An 18862-nucleotide genomic window follows, 5' to 3' on the forward strand; every position below is an offset into this window, starting at 1 on the left:
ATCAACAAAACAAAAAGACAACCCACCAAATGCGAGAAGATATTTGCAAATGATATATCTGATAAGGGGTTGATACCCAAAACAGATGAGGAACTCATATAACTCACTAATAAATAAATTAAAAAATCCAATTAAAAAAATGGGCAGAGGACATGAGAAATCATTTCTTCAAAGAAAGAAGACATACAGATAGCCAACAGACATGAAAGATGCTCAACATCACTCATCATAAGGGAAATGCAAATCAAAACCACAATGAGACACCACCTCACACCAGTCAGAATGGCTATCAAAAAGTGAACAAATAATATGTTGGGGAAGATGTTGGAGAAAAGGGCTGCAAATGGGTACAGCGACTATGAAAAACAGTATGGAAATCCCTCAAAAAAACTAAAAATAGATATACCATACAACCATAAAACACACTTCTGAGTATTTATCGGAGGAAAACAAACACTAATTTGAAAAGATACATGCATCCCTATGTTCACTGTAGCATTAGATACAATAGCCAAGCTATGGAAACTTAGGTGTCCAATGATAGATGAATGTACGAAAAAGATGTATGTATGCATACGCAAGCATGCGTGTGCGCACGCACACAATGGATTATCACACAGTAGTAAAAAAGAATGAAATTTTGCCATTTGCAACAACGTGGATAGACCTAGAGGATATTATGCTAAGTGAATAAATCAGAGAGAGAAAAGTACGAAAAACTGTATGGTTTCACTATGTGGAATCAACAAAAACAGATTCAGAAATAGAGACCAAAGGGATTGTTCCCGGAGAGGAGGGTAGAGGGATGGGTGAAAAGGCGAAGGAATATAGTCAATATTGTGATGTTTGCATGATAAGATACTAAAAGAATTAGTGGGGCAATCAGGTTGTAAGGTACAAAAATGTCAAATCACTATATCAAACACCTGAAACTAAAAATACTGTATACCGATTATACTTAAAAAATAAGAGAAAAATTCTCACATAAACAGGGTCAGTGTTGTAGTTTAAAAAGGGGAGTTCAGTATATTTTGCTACTTTTTACAGAATAAAAATACTGCATATTTTAAAAAAACAAGGTCAGTGTATGGCTGAATTAGGATTACTAATCATAATTACTTTTAGCATTTTCATTACAATAGTAATCAAGGAAAGTTTGGAAAAGAACTAAGCAGCACTGCTGTAATGGAAGCTGATACCAAAATGCTTGTTTTCAAGTACTTCTAATTGCCTCATGATAAAAATAAACAACTTTTCAGGCATTAAGGAACTATTTTGAAACAACAGATACCTTATTTACAGATTTGAACTTACCAATTCCCATAGTCAAAATCAAAGGCAATAGTAATTTCAGTTCCCTTTGGAATACTTTGTATAGAATAAATGTAAAGATGTATGGTTCCATCTTCAATTTCATGCCTCACCTGTTAGGTAAAAGAATCATTTTGTATTTTTATAGATTACTTTCTATCTTTAAAAGCATCTCATCTTACAATTTTGAAAACTATTCAAAGTAATTCATAAATACAACATGGAAAATAATGGCATTAATTACAAGACTTGTAACTATAAATCTGCGGTTATCAACTAGGAAAGAGGTACATCAATGCAAACTTGATGCAAGTTCTACAGCCCACCATGTCGTATTAAAAAAAAATATTTTTATCAACTGTACAATGCATATTTTTTCACCTTTTAGCATCTCTGAAATTGGGACTTTTTAAAGTGATGGCATCTTTGGTTTGATGAAATGCAGTAATGGTACAATTAACAATGTACTTTCCTATGACAGACACTGTTCTAGGTACTTTACATGATTACAGATAAAACTGAAGCATACAAAGTTATAAATCTAGTCAAAAAGAAGATATGAATCTAGTAAGTCTGGTTTCAAAAACTTGCATTCTTAACTGTAACATTATATAACTATAAAATAAATGGTTATTTTTTCCACGTAAACAAAACAAAACCAGGAATATTATAAAACTTGTAATATTACAAAACTCCACATTAAAACACAATTTTATTGTAGCACATATAAAATCTAACTTAGCTTTCAGCTTTGTCATCTACCTTGCTCAAATTATAACATATATTTGACCCATATATACAGTTTCTTCTAGGATAAACAGAGTCTAATATTTCCTCTTACAAGGAAGGAACATCACAATTTCTTCAATGTGCAAAGTAATTTTTAAGACCTCAAAGCCAACATCACCTAAATTTTCACAATGGAAAGATGCTGGAATATAAAATGTATCTACAGTTAAAAAGTGTTTTTAGGCGACCAGACTTCAGTGGTTTATACTCAGATTCCACATATCCCTTAACCCCCGTCTCCCAAAAAGTTCTATAAGCTTACCTCTGCATTGGGTGTACAAGAACGCCTGATGAACCGAGCCTCATTCCCAAAAGTCCTTGCATCAACACACATTTCTAGCCCATGAAATTTAGAATAGAATAAAACAAAAGGGTATGGTCTACAAAGAAAGAAATGCATTATAAACTATTAACGTTTTGAGCTGAAGAAACTTCTAAAAGTAAGTAGTGAAGACAAGAATTGAATAAAAAGCAGTCTGATACCAGAACCTATTCTTAACCACTAGGCTAGTTCATGCTAATAAGATTTTTACCTGTTCTTATAACCTTACATAAATCAAAGGTAATTAACGAGGTGGAAATTCAAATTTACAGAAAGATAAAAAGGGAGTATTACCTTTACAGAAGGACTCATAATTGGATGCCTTTAAAATCCCTATCTGCTAGTGCATTTAAGTGTTTGATATATAGCACTGTTTCAGTCAAATTTGCTATATAAAAGGGAAGGATTCATGTATGTCTTTTGTATCTTAAGTAAAAAATTATAAAAAACAGGAAATATTTTTAATTACAGCATATAGACTGAGAATGTTATCTCCCTAGAGATACACACATACTTCTAGACCTCAGGGAAGCAATGGCTGTGATAGGATCACATCAATTTCCCCCCAAAATCACAAACCATAGAAGAGGCTTCCAAGCCATTCTATACCTAGAAAGTGAGTTTTAAAATGGTAGCAATAATGTGAGACCAAATCTAACATTATCTAATAACAAGGAAGTGATTTTGCCTGTGACAGTCACCAATGGTCTTTTCAGTTTCAAACTATTATAAGGAATTAGGAAAGGTCCTGGATGGAAAGGGTTTTTTTATAACCTCAGATAATTGAGTTTTTTATTAATGTCCACCTATATTGCTACAGTTTATCTTTGAAGTAGATTGTTTTAGTGTCAGAAAGATAACAGCTAAGAGACCGAGGAATATGTCTGCATTTTTTATGTTGTTATATTTTATTATAATTCAAAAGTTATTATTAGTCACTGTTCAACTATACTATAGTTTTAAATACTAAAATGATCATTTAGGAAAACAAAATACATATAAACACAGCATGTTGGCAAAAATAGCAAAAAATTCAATAACAATAGAAAACTAGTAAGGGAAAATAAATGAATATACCTCTTAAAGAAATATCCATTTGCTTCAAATTGTTCTCTTAGCATAAATTTCCCTCTATATTCAATGATAAGTGCATCAGGAGGCAAATCTTTTGCAGATTTCAGAATTTTCTTATTTTTTTGTATATGGCTCTAAAATTAGAGAAATGTTGAGATTAATAAAACTGGAATGCTTTTAATCTAACCTACTTTAAGATATCCAGTAGAAAAAAGGAGGTTTTTGTTTTATAACATTTTGGCAAATGATATATTTACCTCTACAGGAGGTTTGAAGAGCAAACTGTTGGTATTCAAATTTGATTTATTTATCTCTTTTTTGTCATTTCCATTGCCTAATCTCAGTGCTATTCTTTGTGCCTCCCTCTGAACACCCTCACTATACTGGTTATTATTTGCCTCTTCATATCGATCCATCCATGCTTTGATTTTTGTCTCCCATCCAAAATTTGAACCGTCAGATGAAGGATCAATCTCTGGAGCTGAACCCTAAAAATCACAGCAAACTAAGCATTAACATCTGGACTTAAAGTATTTATACATATATATACACACAAAATCGATGACAATTTATATAAAATATAAACTAGATATAAGTTGGTCCTAGTAAAAAGAAGACCATAAATGAGCAGCTTACTACATTTTTAAACTGCATGCCACACGAATATGAGTTGGAAAACTGAAGGAAACAGAGTTAAGTCAGAATAGTAGAAATTCAAGTTTCATCATCACTACTGTAGCCAAATGGAGGCTATCAATAAAATTGCGACTACCCAAAGGTTTGGAGTCATTGTCAGCTAATGGTTATAAAAAGAAAGCAGATGAAATTTTTTATTTTAGAAACTGCCAATATCTACTCTGTACTCACAGCTCTATTTAACCGGAATAAATGTGTGATTATTATGTAAACTATACATACTGCATATTAAGTATAAACTTATTTTTTGACATATACTAAAATTTTAACATTTTATAACAAAAATATACTTTGATATCTTAATTTAGTATAATCCCAATTGTCCACATGATAAATTTGACATGAGAATAAAATGTTTCATAGAATGTGAAATGACCCAAATGGCCCATAGCTAAATTCAAATGTCATGAGGGCAAGGACCTACAAGCTTTAAGTGCTTGCTCCTCCTCTATAGCCCCTATTAAAACCTGTAAGACAAGAATTCTAAATGCCAAGTAATAAAAAAAGTTACCATCTTTCTTCTTAATGTTACAAAACAAAAAGGGAGACTTTTTTCCCACTGGAATGCCATTTATAGAAAAGCACAATTACCACTCATTTAAAAAATTTATTAAAACCTGAACTCCGACAATTCTTATTTGCAATCTTAGGATGAAAATTAATTAATGCAGGTAATAAGAACATATATTTTACCTTATCATTAGCATAATTCAAATTGATAACAGACTTAAAGTGAAATTTCAATTTGGTTGTAAGTGCTGTTCATTGTTTTCTTTCTACAATATTCAACTTTGATAAAAGATTTTCTCTATATGTACAACCTAACATAACTGAAATTTTAACATCACATATAGATTTCATAAAAATCCTTACATATCCTATTAGACATGTACATGTGTATGGAAACAGTAAAATTTACCATCAGTCAACCTTCCTTCCATATTCTTTTCTACAATAAATTTAACTACAGTTGAACCATGAACACCACAGGTTTAAACTGCATGCATCCACTTCTGTGCACATTTTTTTTCGATAAATACCTGTTTTGTTTTCTATCTCTGGTTGGGAGTTCGCAGATACAGAGGCCCAACTGTATGCACTGATCTACATCATTTTATATAGGGGACTTGATTATTGGACCAGGGGGCTGACAACTTAAGTTTCTGGGAGTCAAAAATTATACTCAAATTTTTAACTGTGCAGGGGGTTGATGTTCCTAACCCTGGCATTGTTCAAGGGGCAACTACATAGCAAGTTGAGTAACTACTTGATAGGGATAGGTTTATTTCACTAATTGAGATTTTATGTACTTAAATAATCTACTTTTTTTTTTTAAACCTCACCTGAGGATATTTTTTCCATTGCTTTTCAGAGAGAGTAGAAAGGAGAGAGAGAGGGGGAGAAACACAGAGAGAGAAACATCGATGTCAGAGAGAGACACTGACTGGTTGCCCCTGTACAAGTCCTGACTAGGGCCAGGGATTGAGCCTTCAACTGAGGTGCATCCCCCTGGCTGGAACTGAACCCAGGACCTTTCAGTCCACAGGCTAACACTCTAAGCACTGAGCCAAACTGGCGAGGGCTATATTCTACATTATAATGATCACTTGATAAAGAACAGATTTTTATACAAATGAGACATTACATATTAAGGCTTTCTTCAGCTTTTTTTTTTTAATATGTCTTTATTGACTTCAGAGAGAGGAAGAGAGAGGGAGAGAGAAACATCAATGATGAGAGAGTCATTGATCAGCTGCCTCCTGTGCACCTTCTACTGGGGAATCGAGCCTGCAACCCGGGCATGTGCCCTGACCAGGAATCAAACCATGACCTCCTGGATCATAGGTCAATGCTCAACCACTGAGCCACGCTGGCCAGGTTTTCCTCAGCTTTTTAAAAGAAATCTGCCAGTTTTCAAATTTTTGTTTTGCACCCCTCCTCCCCCAAAACACTCTATACTGAGCTGGTATATCTTTAATACAGCTCTTCTATATCTCTTGAACCTTATAAATCTACAAAATTACTTATTAGAATTGTAATGATCTTAAAGAGGTATCTTCAAGTTAAGAAAAAAAGTATTTTTCAAAGATGCACAAAGACTCACTACGTAATAAATGAAAATATTTCAGTTAAGTAAAACATGCTACTCTTCCTCATTAGGCCTCCTATTGAAACCATTAAATTGGGAAGAAAAGAAAATAGATGAGTATCAATTGTTCCAATAGCTTAGTCCAAAACCTTTTTCAGACCTCTTTATTCTGTGTCAGAGAAAGTACCATAAGTCCAAGTTTAACACCGTAAGTGTAAAATCCCAACTTTAGCATATAAAGAACATTTTATGAAACTTTGGACTTGACACCATGCATTAACATTCTTGAGAAAGAATTACAAAAGTACATAAGATTAATCATTGGACAACTGCTTATTTTCCAGGAATGTGGAATAATGAATAACTTAGAATTACTATTGAATAATGAATAATTATACCACATGGACAACAGATATACTGTAACATGCTTCCCACATCCTGTTTTAACATCTGACAACTTGAAAAACCCATTATCCTTTACTACCTAATCTAAAAAGCTATAGTAACACTGTATAGCTGACCTCTGTGATCCAACACAAACCTATCTCTTAGGGGGAGGCAGAGCTGGGGAGCCTTGCTTCTCTCAGCAATCTTGGCATCTACAAAATTGAGGATTTATTCTAATTAATTCAAGGTACAAGTAACTAATTTGTACTTATATGGTGGATCTACGGTGACTGTATAGTATTTTATAACTGACGACTAAATCACTAGAATCCCAACTATGCAAAAGAGCAAATTTTCAAATTCCAAATATGATTTTGCATTCATATGTCTAGTATACTAACACCAAGTGTACTGGAGGCATGGAATGCAATAACAACTGAAATTCAGATTACCCAAAATTTTAATATTAGAAATTGCTTATATATTTCCTCCTCTTGGCTATTTTAACAATGTTAATGAACTCTAAGAGTGGTATATTTATCCAATTAGAATTCTCTAAGGCCCAGCTTCTGATAAAGATAATAAGCAATGAAATGACACACAATGAGGGAAGCATAAAGATTATGAACAAATAGCTACTTAGTAAACTCCTGAATAATTGACAGTTGCTAACAAGGGATTAAATTTAACGTATTTACCTTAACTCTTGATGATTTCCTAGATCCTTCACGAAAGGCCTGAAATAAAATGGAATTCTGAGTTTTGAATATAATTTATACTTAAGAATCAATCGGTTCACTGGTCTCACGATAACAAAGTTAGGCATAACCACCAGAACTAGCGGGATGTTTAATTAAGTAAAGTAATCTACTAGAATACTATTCTATTAAAAACAGAATAGAGACGATGTAAGAACATGAAAATATGTATATGATAAAATGCTAAGAAAAAGTCTAAATTTTCTGTATGATCAACATTACAACCATGGAAAAATATTTGATAAAAATTGGAAGGATATAAAAAATACAATAATTCCTGTAAAATTCAGCTCCCACCACTTTATATCTTACTCATCTAAAAAAAAAAGAAAAAACTTACTTTTTTACATTTGGAAATGTTTTGTTCTTTCTCCCCACTTTTTTTCCTTCTTTTATCATTAACCTTAGAAACTCTTGAAGTAGTTAAAGTAATAGATGTTGGGGTATGCTGAAATGCAGTATACAATTCCACAGGAACCTCATCACCACTCTCAGTTGCACTGGTATCACCATCTTCAAGGCAAAATAAAAATTACTACATGTGTGATACTTCTATTTCAAACAATAAAACAGCATTCCACATAGGAACTATTATATATCCATCTTTTTTTTCACTTCCTCACGTACCTCACTCATATTAAGATACATCGAAAAGCAAGCTACAAATGTCAGTACTCATACATTAAACTAGAAAGGATACAAGTCTGACAACACACTCATATGGTGTGACTTGGGAAACATGCAGATGCATACATTGCTAGTGGAAATTCAAAATTCCCTCCAAAGGGTAGCCAAATCTAGCAAAATTCTATATGCACTTACCCTTCACTCAACAATCCCATTTCTAGGAATCTATCCAAAGATAAAATGGCAAAAGCAAAAAAAAAAAAAACTTATGCAAGAGGGTTTCATTGAAGGTACTATTTGTAATAAAAATGAAATAAAACAAAAAATACTGGAAACAACCCAAATGTCCATGAAACAGGAATAGTTCAATAAACTGTCAGTATTCAAAACCAGCTGTATTGCTATCAACATGTTTTAAGCCAAAATGAAAGTTGTAGCAAACGTTATACTTCTAAATTCTGTTTCTAAAAAAAGAAACACTATTCCAAATAATAAACGAATGAGTCCCCATCTTTCCAAAGAGCAAACATATTTAACTTCTTTAAACCAATAGGTTACCTATGTATAGGAAAATATGGATGATTTAAAGTTTTTATTTTCCTCTAGTTTCCATACTTCCTACATTCTTATTCTATAATCTGTAAAAGAGAATACTTAAAATCTATATCTGAGATAGTAAATTATGTACAATCAACATTAATCTGTAAGGTATTTATCTGACTTAAAATACACAGGCCACTTATTCTCTCAGTCACACTAATACTATTTAGTATAGATCCTTTCACCCACCTGACAAATTTTCCCTTTTCCGGCGTTGTAGTAGCACCGCTCTCTCTTTATCCAAACTCCTACATTAAAATATTAACATGATTATTATTTATCCAACTTTCATAAATTTAAATATAAAGCAGATTTGTTTTAAATGTGACAAACTTACAATTTTTCTAATGTTCTCACTGAAAAACCAACAGTATAAAATACATGTTCTATCCCTTGCCTTACATTAGATTTCATCTAGCATCATTAGCATCATATGCCAGTTTAGTGACTATAATTGCACTGTTAGGAAAATAATTTTTTTACATAGGAAACTAGTACATCTTTTTTTAAGAATTTTTAATTGAATATTTAAAGCAAAAAGTCTGGGGAAAAATGTTAATTGTAACAAAAATTACAAATTAAATTTCTTAAAAGAAATGAATGACACTAAATTAGAGTCTATTTGCATTATACCATTTGTCTAAAATTGTTTCCACCTCTGAAATAATAAACATTAACATTTAAATAAAATATTTCATTAACCTTCAGCCTCCACTCATGAAGTAATTACATCATCAATAGTAATTGTTTTACTTTATTTTCCCCCTATGCTTTACTGTCTAACTTATTAGTCTAGAGGTCAAATAACACTAGGTAGTATTTTTAGATGAGAGAATGAGGGCTCTAGACTGAAAGTCTATTACAACTCAGTAATAGACTTGCCCAATGTCTACTAGGATATGCAACTATCCTATAGTATCACTGATAACTGTCCTAGTCATCACAGAATGATAGCAGATATTGCTCAATTGACTGCCCTCCCTAAAGGTCAGTTTTTAATCCACTCTCACTGAATGCATCAACAGATACTTATCCCATCAAAAAATATCTGGTGTTATGCCCTGGCTGGTGTTGCTCAGTGGTTAGAGCATTGTCTCCTGCACTGAAGGGTCAGGTTCAATTACTGGTCAGGGCACACACGGGACGCAAACGATCGATGTCCCCCATATCAATGAAACCCCCCCAAATCAATGAAAAAAAACCCAAACATACCCTCAGGTGAGGATTAAAAATATATATATATATATACATGGTGTTATAAAGTGAAACAATATCACATAGAAAAGCCTCACTCATAATAAAGAAATGCAAAGTATAACACTAAGATTACCATTTCTCACCTAGTTAAACTGGCAAAAATCCAAGTCTATCAAACATTCTATTTCGAGGCTTGAGAAAAATAGACATGGCTTATCCCATTATTGGTGGGAATTCAAAATTGTACAGCTTCTAGTAGAGAGGAATTTGGCAATATCTGACAAAATTTTACATTTACATTTACCCTTTTATTGCACAATCCCATTTCTATTTGCAGTGACAAAAGATTGGAAACAACTCAAGTATCCACTCAAAGGAGATTGGGTATAAACTATAGTACATGAAAAAGATGGATGGAGTACCTCGAAGCAATACAGAGAAATGAGTCAACCTCTATACACTACTATGTAGTGATCTTCAGCATATATTTTTAAGAGAAAAAAAGAAATCTGGCAAAAACTGTTTATACTACTGTCTACATAAGTAAGAAGAGAATACAAATAAATATTTGTTTCTAGTAAGAAAACGGAAAAAATGATAAATTTTTAAGAAATGTTTATTTCTTGGATAGAAGGAACCGAGATAGAAGTTAGAATTACTTGAATATACCTTGTTTTAAATATTTGACTTTAGAATGATGGGACTACTTCTTGCATAATTATACAAATATATAATTATAAAAATAAAGTATAAAAAGCAATTCTTAAAAATAAAAATAACAGGATTACTCATATATTTTTCTGGTAAGAATATAAAATGGTACAGCTACTTTGCAAAATAGTTTGACAATATCTTATAAAACTAACATATACTAGGCAATTTCACTCTTGGGCATTTATACCAGAGAAAATAAAACTTAAGTTCAAAATCTGTATACAAATGTTCCTATCAATTTCATTTGTAATAGCCAAAAAGTGGGAAAAACCTAATGTCCTTCAACGGGTGAATGGTTAAACAAACTGTGGTACATATATACCACAGAACACTACTCATCAATAAAATTAAAAAAAGAATGAAATACTAATACATGCATCAAATTGGCTGGCTCTCCAGGGAATTACACTGAGTAAAAAAAGCCAATCTCAAAGGGTCACATACTGTCTGATTCCATTTACGTAACATTTCTGAAATGACAAATTATAGAAATGGAGTATAGATTAATGGTTGCTAAAGGTCAGGGATGGGAGGGGTGGGAGGTGGGTGTCACTATAAAAGGCAACATGAGGGATCCTTGTGATGGAAATGTTTTGTCAATATCCTGGTTGTGATACTGTATTAATAGTTTTGCAAGATGTTACAACTGGGAGAAATTGGGTATGGATAAGGATACACAAGATTTCTGTATTATTTCACAACTGTATGTGAATCTATAATTAACTTAAAAGATTTATTTTTAAAAATAAAAAAACTAATATAATCAGCATAAGTGTGTATCCAGGTGGTATTACAACCACACAGTACAATTCTTTCAGGGGACTTTAAATACAATAAATTAACTATACATCCCTTGTGGAAACTAAGTAGAGAAAAAGTTCTAAACTGTTTTACATAATCATATTGTTGGTGCTAGTGTTGGTATTATTACTACTGAGGTTGTACTCTTCGATGGGATTAAGCAAGTGAGAAATTGTGATATTCTAATTACATTTTTGTCTATTATTGAAAACTAGGATAAAAGGAGATATAGATGGAACATAAAAATGGTTAAATGGCATACAGATGTTGAATTACAATACTGTAAACCTGAAACATATATAATGTTATATACCAATTTTATCTCAATAAAAAAAAAGGATAAATAAAATTTATTTCTATTCCTGGTATTCCTAAATTTAATTGCAATTATCAGTATAAACTCATGTATTTTATCTTACAAACAGACAAAATGTATTTCCTAGTCTTGTCTACTAAAAAGATGTAGGAACAATGATCAATCCAATAGGAAGGAGCATGACTAGCTCTTTGAGATTCTGGTCTTAAAAACCAATTCTTAGTTTGGGGCATAGAAGTATAAGGTAAACTCGAGACATCTTGTCATATCAGATAGCACGAAAACTATCAAAGACTAGTAAGGTACTGTCAAAAGGACCCAAGAGCCAAATTGAAGAAGTTTCCATTGACAAAAAATGAGGCAAAATCTGAACAGCAATAAAGATAATAACTATAACACGCTAACATCTAATGTTTAAATCCCTGAGTTCATAATTATAAATTTTTTTCATTATTCTGAAAACTGGTAAATAGAGGCTAAGAATCCAAAGAATTTATCCTGCCTTTCCTCACTAAAACATATCTTAAGAGAACTGAACAGTAAGTATAGGGACAAATTTTTCTATAAAAATATTCCAGTTAATAAGTGATAAGAAATAGAATTAACAAGACACTAATGTGTAACTCCTATTAATGGATTTAAAGAATTACTATCAATGGGTCCCATCATAGAGACAATCAGATATGTGTCACCTGATATAACAGTCTTACAAAAAAGAGAACCTAAATCTGATCACACATCTATTTACAGAAATAGGACAGAGAAACCGGTTAAACCATGAGAGTGCAACTGGCAAACTCATCAGATAAACCATTCAGTTCCTTTAAAAAACACAATGCAAAGGAGACAGGTTGGTGGGAGTAAGGGGAGTAGGTTTAGATTACTAGAGACTTAAGAGATATTTATCAGCCTTCGCCAGGTAGGTCAGTTGGTTGGAGTGTCATCCCATACACCAAAAGGTTGCGGGTTCGATTACCGGCCAGGGCACATACTTAGGTTTTGGGCTTGATACCCAGTCAGGGCATGTACAGGAGGCAACTGATCAATGTTACCATCTTACATCAATGTTTCTCTCTCTCCCTTCCTCTTTCTCGAAAATCAATTAAAAAAAAAAATATCCCCAGGTAGGGACTAAAAAAAAAGAGCTGTATATCAATCAATCAATACTTTAGCAGTGGCTAAAAGATAACAGATTTTGTTGCATGTATGATAATGGTTTTGTGGTTATGGTTATTTTTTCAATTCTTTTTTTTTTCTTCCAATGCCACAACCACCTTTAATACAGATATTATTATTCCTTACTTTACAGATGAGGGTCTAAGGTTCAGAAAGTTTAGATTATGTCCAGCTAGTAAGACCCCAGCTAGTAAGTAACAGAGGTGGGTTGAAACATAAATCTGTCTTGACTCTCAAGCTCAGTGTATTAGTTATCTAGCGCTGTATGATAAATTACCCCAAAACTTAGCAACTTCAAATGACAACCATTTATTATCTGTGGGTCAGAAATCTGGATACAGCTTATATACATACGCATAAATATATATATCTTGAAATACATAGACACAGGAATGAAATAATATATCTGGGATTTATATTAAAATAGAATGTGAAGGGGAGAAGAAATAGATAGCAATACAAATGAAAAAAAGATTGTTGATAATTGTTGAATGAGGGTGGTGGAAATATGCAAGTTCACTATACTATTTTATTTTTATATAGATTTGAAATGTCCTAATAAAAAGATTTTTAAAAAAACAAGAAAAAAAAAGAGAAAGAACTCATGGACACAGACAACAGTGTGGTGATTGTGGGGGTGGGGTAGAGGTGGAAAAGGGTGTAAGGGGGATAAATGGTGATGGGGGGAAAAAAGCAAAAAAAACCTACAATGAGGTATCACTTCACACTTGTCAGAATGGCTACGATCAATAAATCAACACAGTGCTGGCGTGGATGTGGAAAAAAGGGAACCCTAGTGCATGTGTACACACACACACACACACCACAAAAAGAAATGGGGAAAAACACATTACTGCAAACCTACAAAATTCTGTAACTAAGGCAACATCCTCCTAGTAACTCTTTAACGTAGTACATTCCAGTGAAAACACATGCTATGACTTAGAAGATGCACTATTATTTTATACATCATTAATAAAGTAAAAACCCTATAAAGTAAACTATAACACATTATCAGTGGAAAGAGTCTTCCTGATTTTAGGGATGTCAGAATATAAAAATAAAAAAAAACAACCCGTAAAAATGAAAAGTGTATTCAAGAATTGACAAAATACAGTAATCCATTGTTTTACCTAGAATTCACACATAAACTTCTATTAACTAAAGACTGTCTCAGTAAAATTATTGGCAATCATATTGGTATGTACAACTTACCGAGGCTGACAACGTTCACATAGATATGTGTCAGGAATATGTTGCCTATCAATCCCCATGCAGTCAATATGTTGCCAAACACTTAAAAAAAAACACACAAAAAAAACAAATATATAAAGTATTTTTTAAATCATCCTTAAATTTAAGATTTTATATTCCATTTAACTATCATTTCAATGCCTACTATGAGGTTAGTACTGTAAAAGTACTAAAAAGTGCTGTGAGGAATTCATAGAAGTATGTCCTCAGGAATATAAAACGTTGAGATGTAAAAACAAGAGGACAAATATATTATATATAACATAAACTTACAAAGCAAATATAATTTTAAACTGCAAAAGATATACATTATAAATATTAGCAATCACAAAGTAGAGAGGACCACACTACTTGGAGTTAATGGGGAAAGCACCCTGGAAAATAATGAACTTGAATAGAACTTTGTTTGGGTCTTTAGGAAGAAAAGATTAGTTACTGTAGCAATGTTCTCTTCAAGTAGGCAGATATGAGGAGTAACAGCTAGAATGTGGTTATTATTTATGAAGAGGAATGTTCATTTTAAAAAACAGAGAAGGCTAAACATGGATTAGTAATGTTTAGTCAGATTATATAGGACTTGGAATGTCAGGATATGTATAGATTTCCTCTAGCTGGCAACAGGTAACAAGTAGAGGTGCTTTGATGGTATACACTGTTAATTCAAAGAAGAAACTGAAAGCAGAAAAACCAAATAAGAGGCTTTTCCAAAATTCCAGACCTGAGTTAAAGAAGGAGAAAACTAAAATGATGGCAGAGAAGATGAAGTTAAAGAATCCAGGAAACATTCCGAGGACAGATATTAAACCTACTCTGTTCTCTATTTTTAATGGAATGAATACATGGACCAGATTGAAGCAAACTTTTTGTTATTATTATTTTATTGCCAAGACTTTAATTGATCTAAAGTTCATATATATACCTATTTCTAAAAACAGTCTTATTCTTTATATAATAATCAGCCACTTCTAATACACAAAGCTATTAAAGAAACTGCTATCATACTGTTGTTCTTCACTTCTTAACCAAGAATCCTGGGACAAGAACTGGTAGAATGTGGAAGACAATGGAATATATTGTGATAGAGAGAGAGAGAGAGAGAGAGAGAGAGAGAGAGAGTGTGTGTGTGTGTGTGTGTGTGTATAGATATGTATAACTTCAAAGATGGAGTGGGGGAAGAAAAAAAAAGGGGGGAGTTAGAATAACAAGTTAAATTTGGGGGGTAAGCAATGACATCATGCACAAAACAGAAAAAAAAAGAACTAGAAAAGGAATAAATGATCAGAGCTCTAGATGTCAAACCTGAAAGACATGAGTATGGACAGTGGGTATATGAAAATACACAGAGGCAATACAAAACAAGAATAAAGGAGAAAAGATTAAGCCCTGCAGTATAATATAGGTTAAGCAGTAAAAAAATAGAATGATAACAAATAGATTGATAACAAAGAGAGCAGTTGCTGAGAAGCTAATATCTTGAGTAACCCAAAAACTGTAAACTGTTCCTTCAAGAATTTAGAGATAGGTATAAACCCTAAGGACTATTTCACTATTTTCTAAAAGGGATTATTCTATATTATATATAGATCATTGTAATTAAATCAAAAGACAAACACTGTTTAGATTATGCATTAAAATAAAAACATTGCAAATGGTATGTAATTTATCACATCAGACAAAATCAGCTAAAAGAAAGCTATTTTATACTACTGGTTAAAATAGGAATTGAGATTTTCTAATAAGTAGATAATGAAAATAATGAGGAAAACAAGTTATCACTAAAGTTATTTTTTTAGTGTTTTAATTTACCTCATGAATAAATTCACTTAAGTGAATGCTCATGGTACTGATATGTGTCACAGGAAATGAGAATTTATTTTTAAATTTGAATTTATTAATATGTTTACATTAATATTAACTCAAGTAATAAAATTACAATGTTCCATAAAAATATCAAATTTCACATTCCACTAAGACTACTTTTCCCCCTTTTGGCAAGGGAAAATCAACTTGTTGAAATATAACCCTAACTGCATGTTTATATCAATAACATCCAAACCCTAATCACTTAATCTAATAAATGGGAACAATACTACAAAATAATGCAAAGTAATTTATATTTGGCTCTAGGATGCATATTTACACTCACACTGGATTATTTCAAATCAAATAACAAAGCTATGCCATATAGACCAGACCCAGGGTATGCTGTAAAGCTATCAAACTTTCTTACCCTCTACAGTGCACTGCTTAAATACTTTCTGATTCCCACACTATGGAGGGGACGGACTCAGTAACTTTCAGGCTGAAATCCTATTGTTCCCTCGCCATCCTCCCCAACTCCCTCCCATCAAAAAAAAAAAAAAAAAGAAAGAAAGAAAAAAGTAAACAAAGCCCCACTTTCTGTCCCAATCACACCTTCTCTAGGGGAAGAGGCCTTTCTTGGTGGTTGAACCAGGGTTGGGGGAGGGGAGACTGTGGTTCTGGTTCAAGGAGACTCCAGAGTGCTGCAAGGTTCAAGTCAAAAGGAGGTGAGAGAGTCAGGTCAAACAAACATCAATCAAAATGTATAATTTCCCCCAAATTGGAAAATCACAGTTGACTATACAGCACAAATAATTCCAAAGGAAATACACAGGACTCAATTCTCTCTTCTTGTTTCTATCTTGTCTACTACTTTTTGTTGTTATATTACTATTAAAGAGTGAAGAGAGATGTGATCCTATATGAATAATGATCAAAACTGACTGCCTAATAATTAATAAAGAGTAGTTCTGCACTAGCCGGTTTGGCTCAGTGGTGGGAGTGTTGGCCCGTAGACTGAAGGGCCCCGGGTTCAATTCCAGCCAAAGGCACGTACCTCGGTTGTAGGCTCAATCCCCAGCCCTGGTTGGGGTGCATGGGAAGGCAACCAATTGATGTCTCTGTCTCACATCGATGTTTCTCTCTCTCTCTCTCCCCTTCCTCTCTCTGAAAAGCAATGGAAAAAATATCCTCGAGTGAGGATTAAAAAAAAAAAATTTTTTTTAAATAATGAGGAGGTCCAATCAACTTTAAGATAGTATTTTCCCATAGGGGCTTTTTCTAGGGGAAAAACAGACTGTACCGATAGTAGCAGAAGTCTCACTTTAAAATGCATTCATTAATTCATTCAAAAGTGATTTTAATTATCTTTTCCAACATTAACAATCAAAGGTTAGCAGCATTCAACAAAAATAAACTAATGGTGTGAAATATTTTACCTGCATTTGTCACAACAGATCATGTATCCATCGTCATGTGTAAAACCGCATATGCACCTGGTTACATCAGTACCATAACTTCCATCCTCAGATGTGCTGATTGTAGTAGCACTGGAAGTTTCATCAAAATTAGGAGTGGTAAATATGCCTACTTCATTTTTGCTAATAAGAACTGATGGAGGAGGGGAGGCCGGAGGTGTTGGAGGAGGACGAGCACCATAATTATGGTCCTGGATTATTGAACACAAATACAGCACAATATAATTTCAACAATATGAACTAATAAGCAAGTTAAAATTCAATCCTTAATTTGAATATTCAAGAGATATGAAATTGTTCCATTTCTTCCTTAAAAGCTCTAAAATAATGACTTGGTGAAGCTAAATATTAAACCATAGTAGTGAGTGAAAATGTCAATCTACAACTTTGGTCACCTTCACAATGACTTCCCTCAAACTCTACTCCCTCATCCCCCAAATCAGAAGATATCTTCACAGTCCTATTGGTCACATAGCTCCACCTTCAAGATAAAAGCAGGTGCAAGATGTGAGAATAGAAGTAAAAAGAACTCAGGAATGTGGAAGCTAAATAACAAAACAACTACAAAAGACACATTATCACTATAAAGTATTAATAGGAGGTTTTTTTAAAAAATTGGGTAATTTTTTATTCTGGTCCAAACAGTAAAAATCGCTCATAATTGTACCTCAATAATATCACAAATGTGTCCAGTTCTGCAACCGTTCCAATCTAAGCTCTGCTTCTTACTAGCTATGCAACACTGAGTAAGTCAGATAAGCTTTTGTTTTCTTAGCTATAATGCAGAGATGAAAATTGTATCTATCTCATGAGGTTGTTTTGAAGATTAAATGAGATATATGTAAAAATGCTTACCACAGAGTCTGGCACATAAGTGCTCAATAAATAAAGTAACTATATAATTTACTATATAAATTGCTACATAAATTAGAATTAACAGTAGATAGTACAATTCTACCTATAGTCTTTTTTTTTCTATTTTTATTTTATTTTTTTCCCATCACCATTTATCCCTTCCCCTCTATGCCCTCTTCCAATTCCATCCACCCCCACCCTGCAATCATAACAGTTTTCCATGTCCATGAGTTCTCTTTTATTTTTTGCTCAATCCCTCTACCCACCCCTAATACTCCCAACCCTAAGGCTGTCTGCCTGCTTTCTATGAGTCTGTCTCTATTTTGCTTGGTAGTTCAGTTTGTTCATTAAAGTCCACATATGAATGAAATCATATGGTACTTGTCTTTCTCTGACTGGCTTATTTTGCTTAGTGTAATGTCCTCTATTATGTCTATAAAAAGAATTATAGTCTTTTTATAAAGAAGGAATGTATTTTAACACCAAGCTATTAATAGCATAAAATACAAAATAATAACAGTAATGACACGTCAAAAGAATTCCTTTTATAAAATTTTAATCCCTTGAATATAGTTAGAACAATGAAATATTAAACTACAAATTATGTACCTAATTGTT

The 18862-nt window shown here is 32.8% G+C and overlaps 1 protein-coding gene across 4 annotated transcripts in view; it reads right to left on the minus strand.

The window, feature by feature from the left end:
- KMT2E (lysine methyltransferase 2E (inactive)) overlaps positions 1 to 18862 on the minus strand; it is an 83750-nt gene that overhangs the window by 22185 nt on the left and 42703 nt on the right. For 3 of the 4 annotated variants that reach the window (XM_081146516.1, XM_081146518.1, XM_081146517.1), the window contains 9 exons: positions 17351 to 17580; positions 14073 to 14153; positions 8843 to 8901; positions 7767 to 7939; positions 7367 to 7405; positions 3754 to 3984; positions 3500 to 3630; positions 2363 to 2480; positions 1315 to 1424 (listed from right to left, as the gene is read on the minus strand). In XM_081146516.1, coding sequence (XP_081002642.1) covers positions 1315 to 1424; positions 2363 to 2480; positions 3500 to 3630; positions 3754 to 3984; positions 7367 to 7405; positions 7767 to 7939; positions 8843 to 8901; positions 14073 to 14153; positions 17351 to 17580 — 1172 coding nt within the window. Of the gene's footprint in view, positions 1 to 1314; positions 1425 to 2362; positions 2481 to 3499; positions 3631 to 3753; positions 3985 to 7366; positions 7406 to 7766; positions 7940 to 8842; positions 8902 to 14072; positions 14154 to 16526; positions 16613 to 17350; positions 17581 to 18862 lie in introns of those variants that run through there. The other variant, XM_081146519.1, reaches the window with a different exon arrangement.

This window comes from Miniopterus schreibersii, assembly GCF_964146895.1.
Source record: "Miniopterus schreibersii genome assembly, chromosome: 9".
In the NCBI taxonomy this organism is placed as follows: domain Eukaryota; kingdom Metazoa; phylum Chordata; class Mammalia; order Chiroptera; family Miniopteridae; genus Miniopterus; species Miniopterus schreibersii.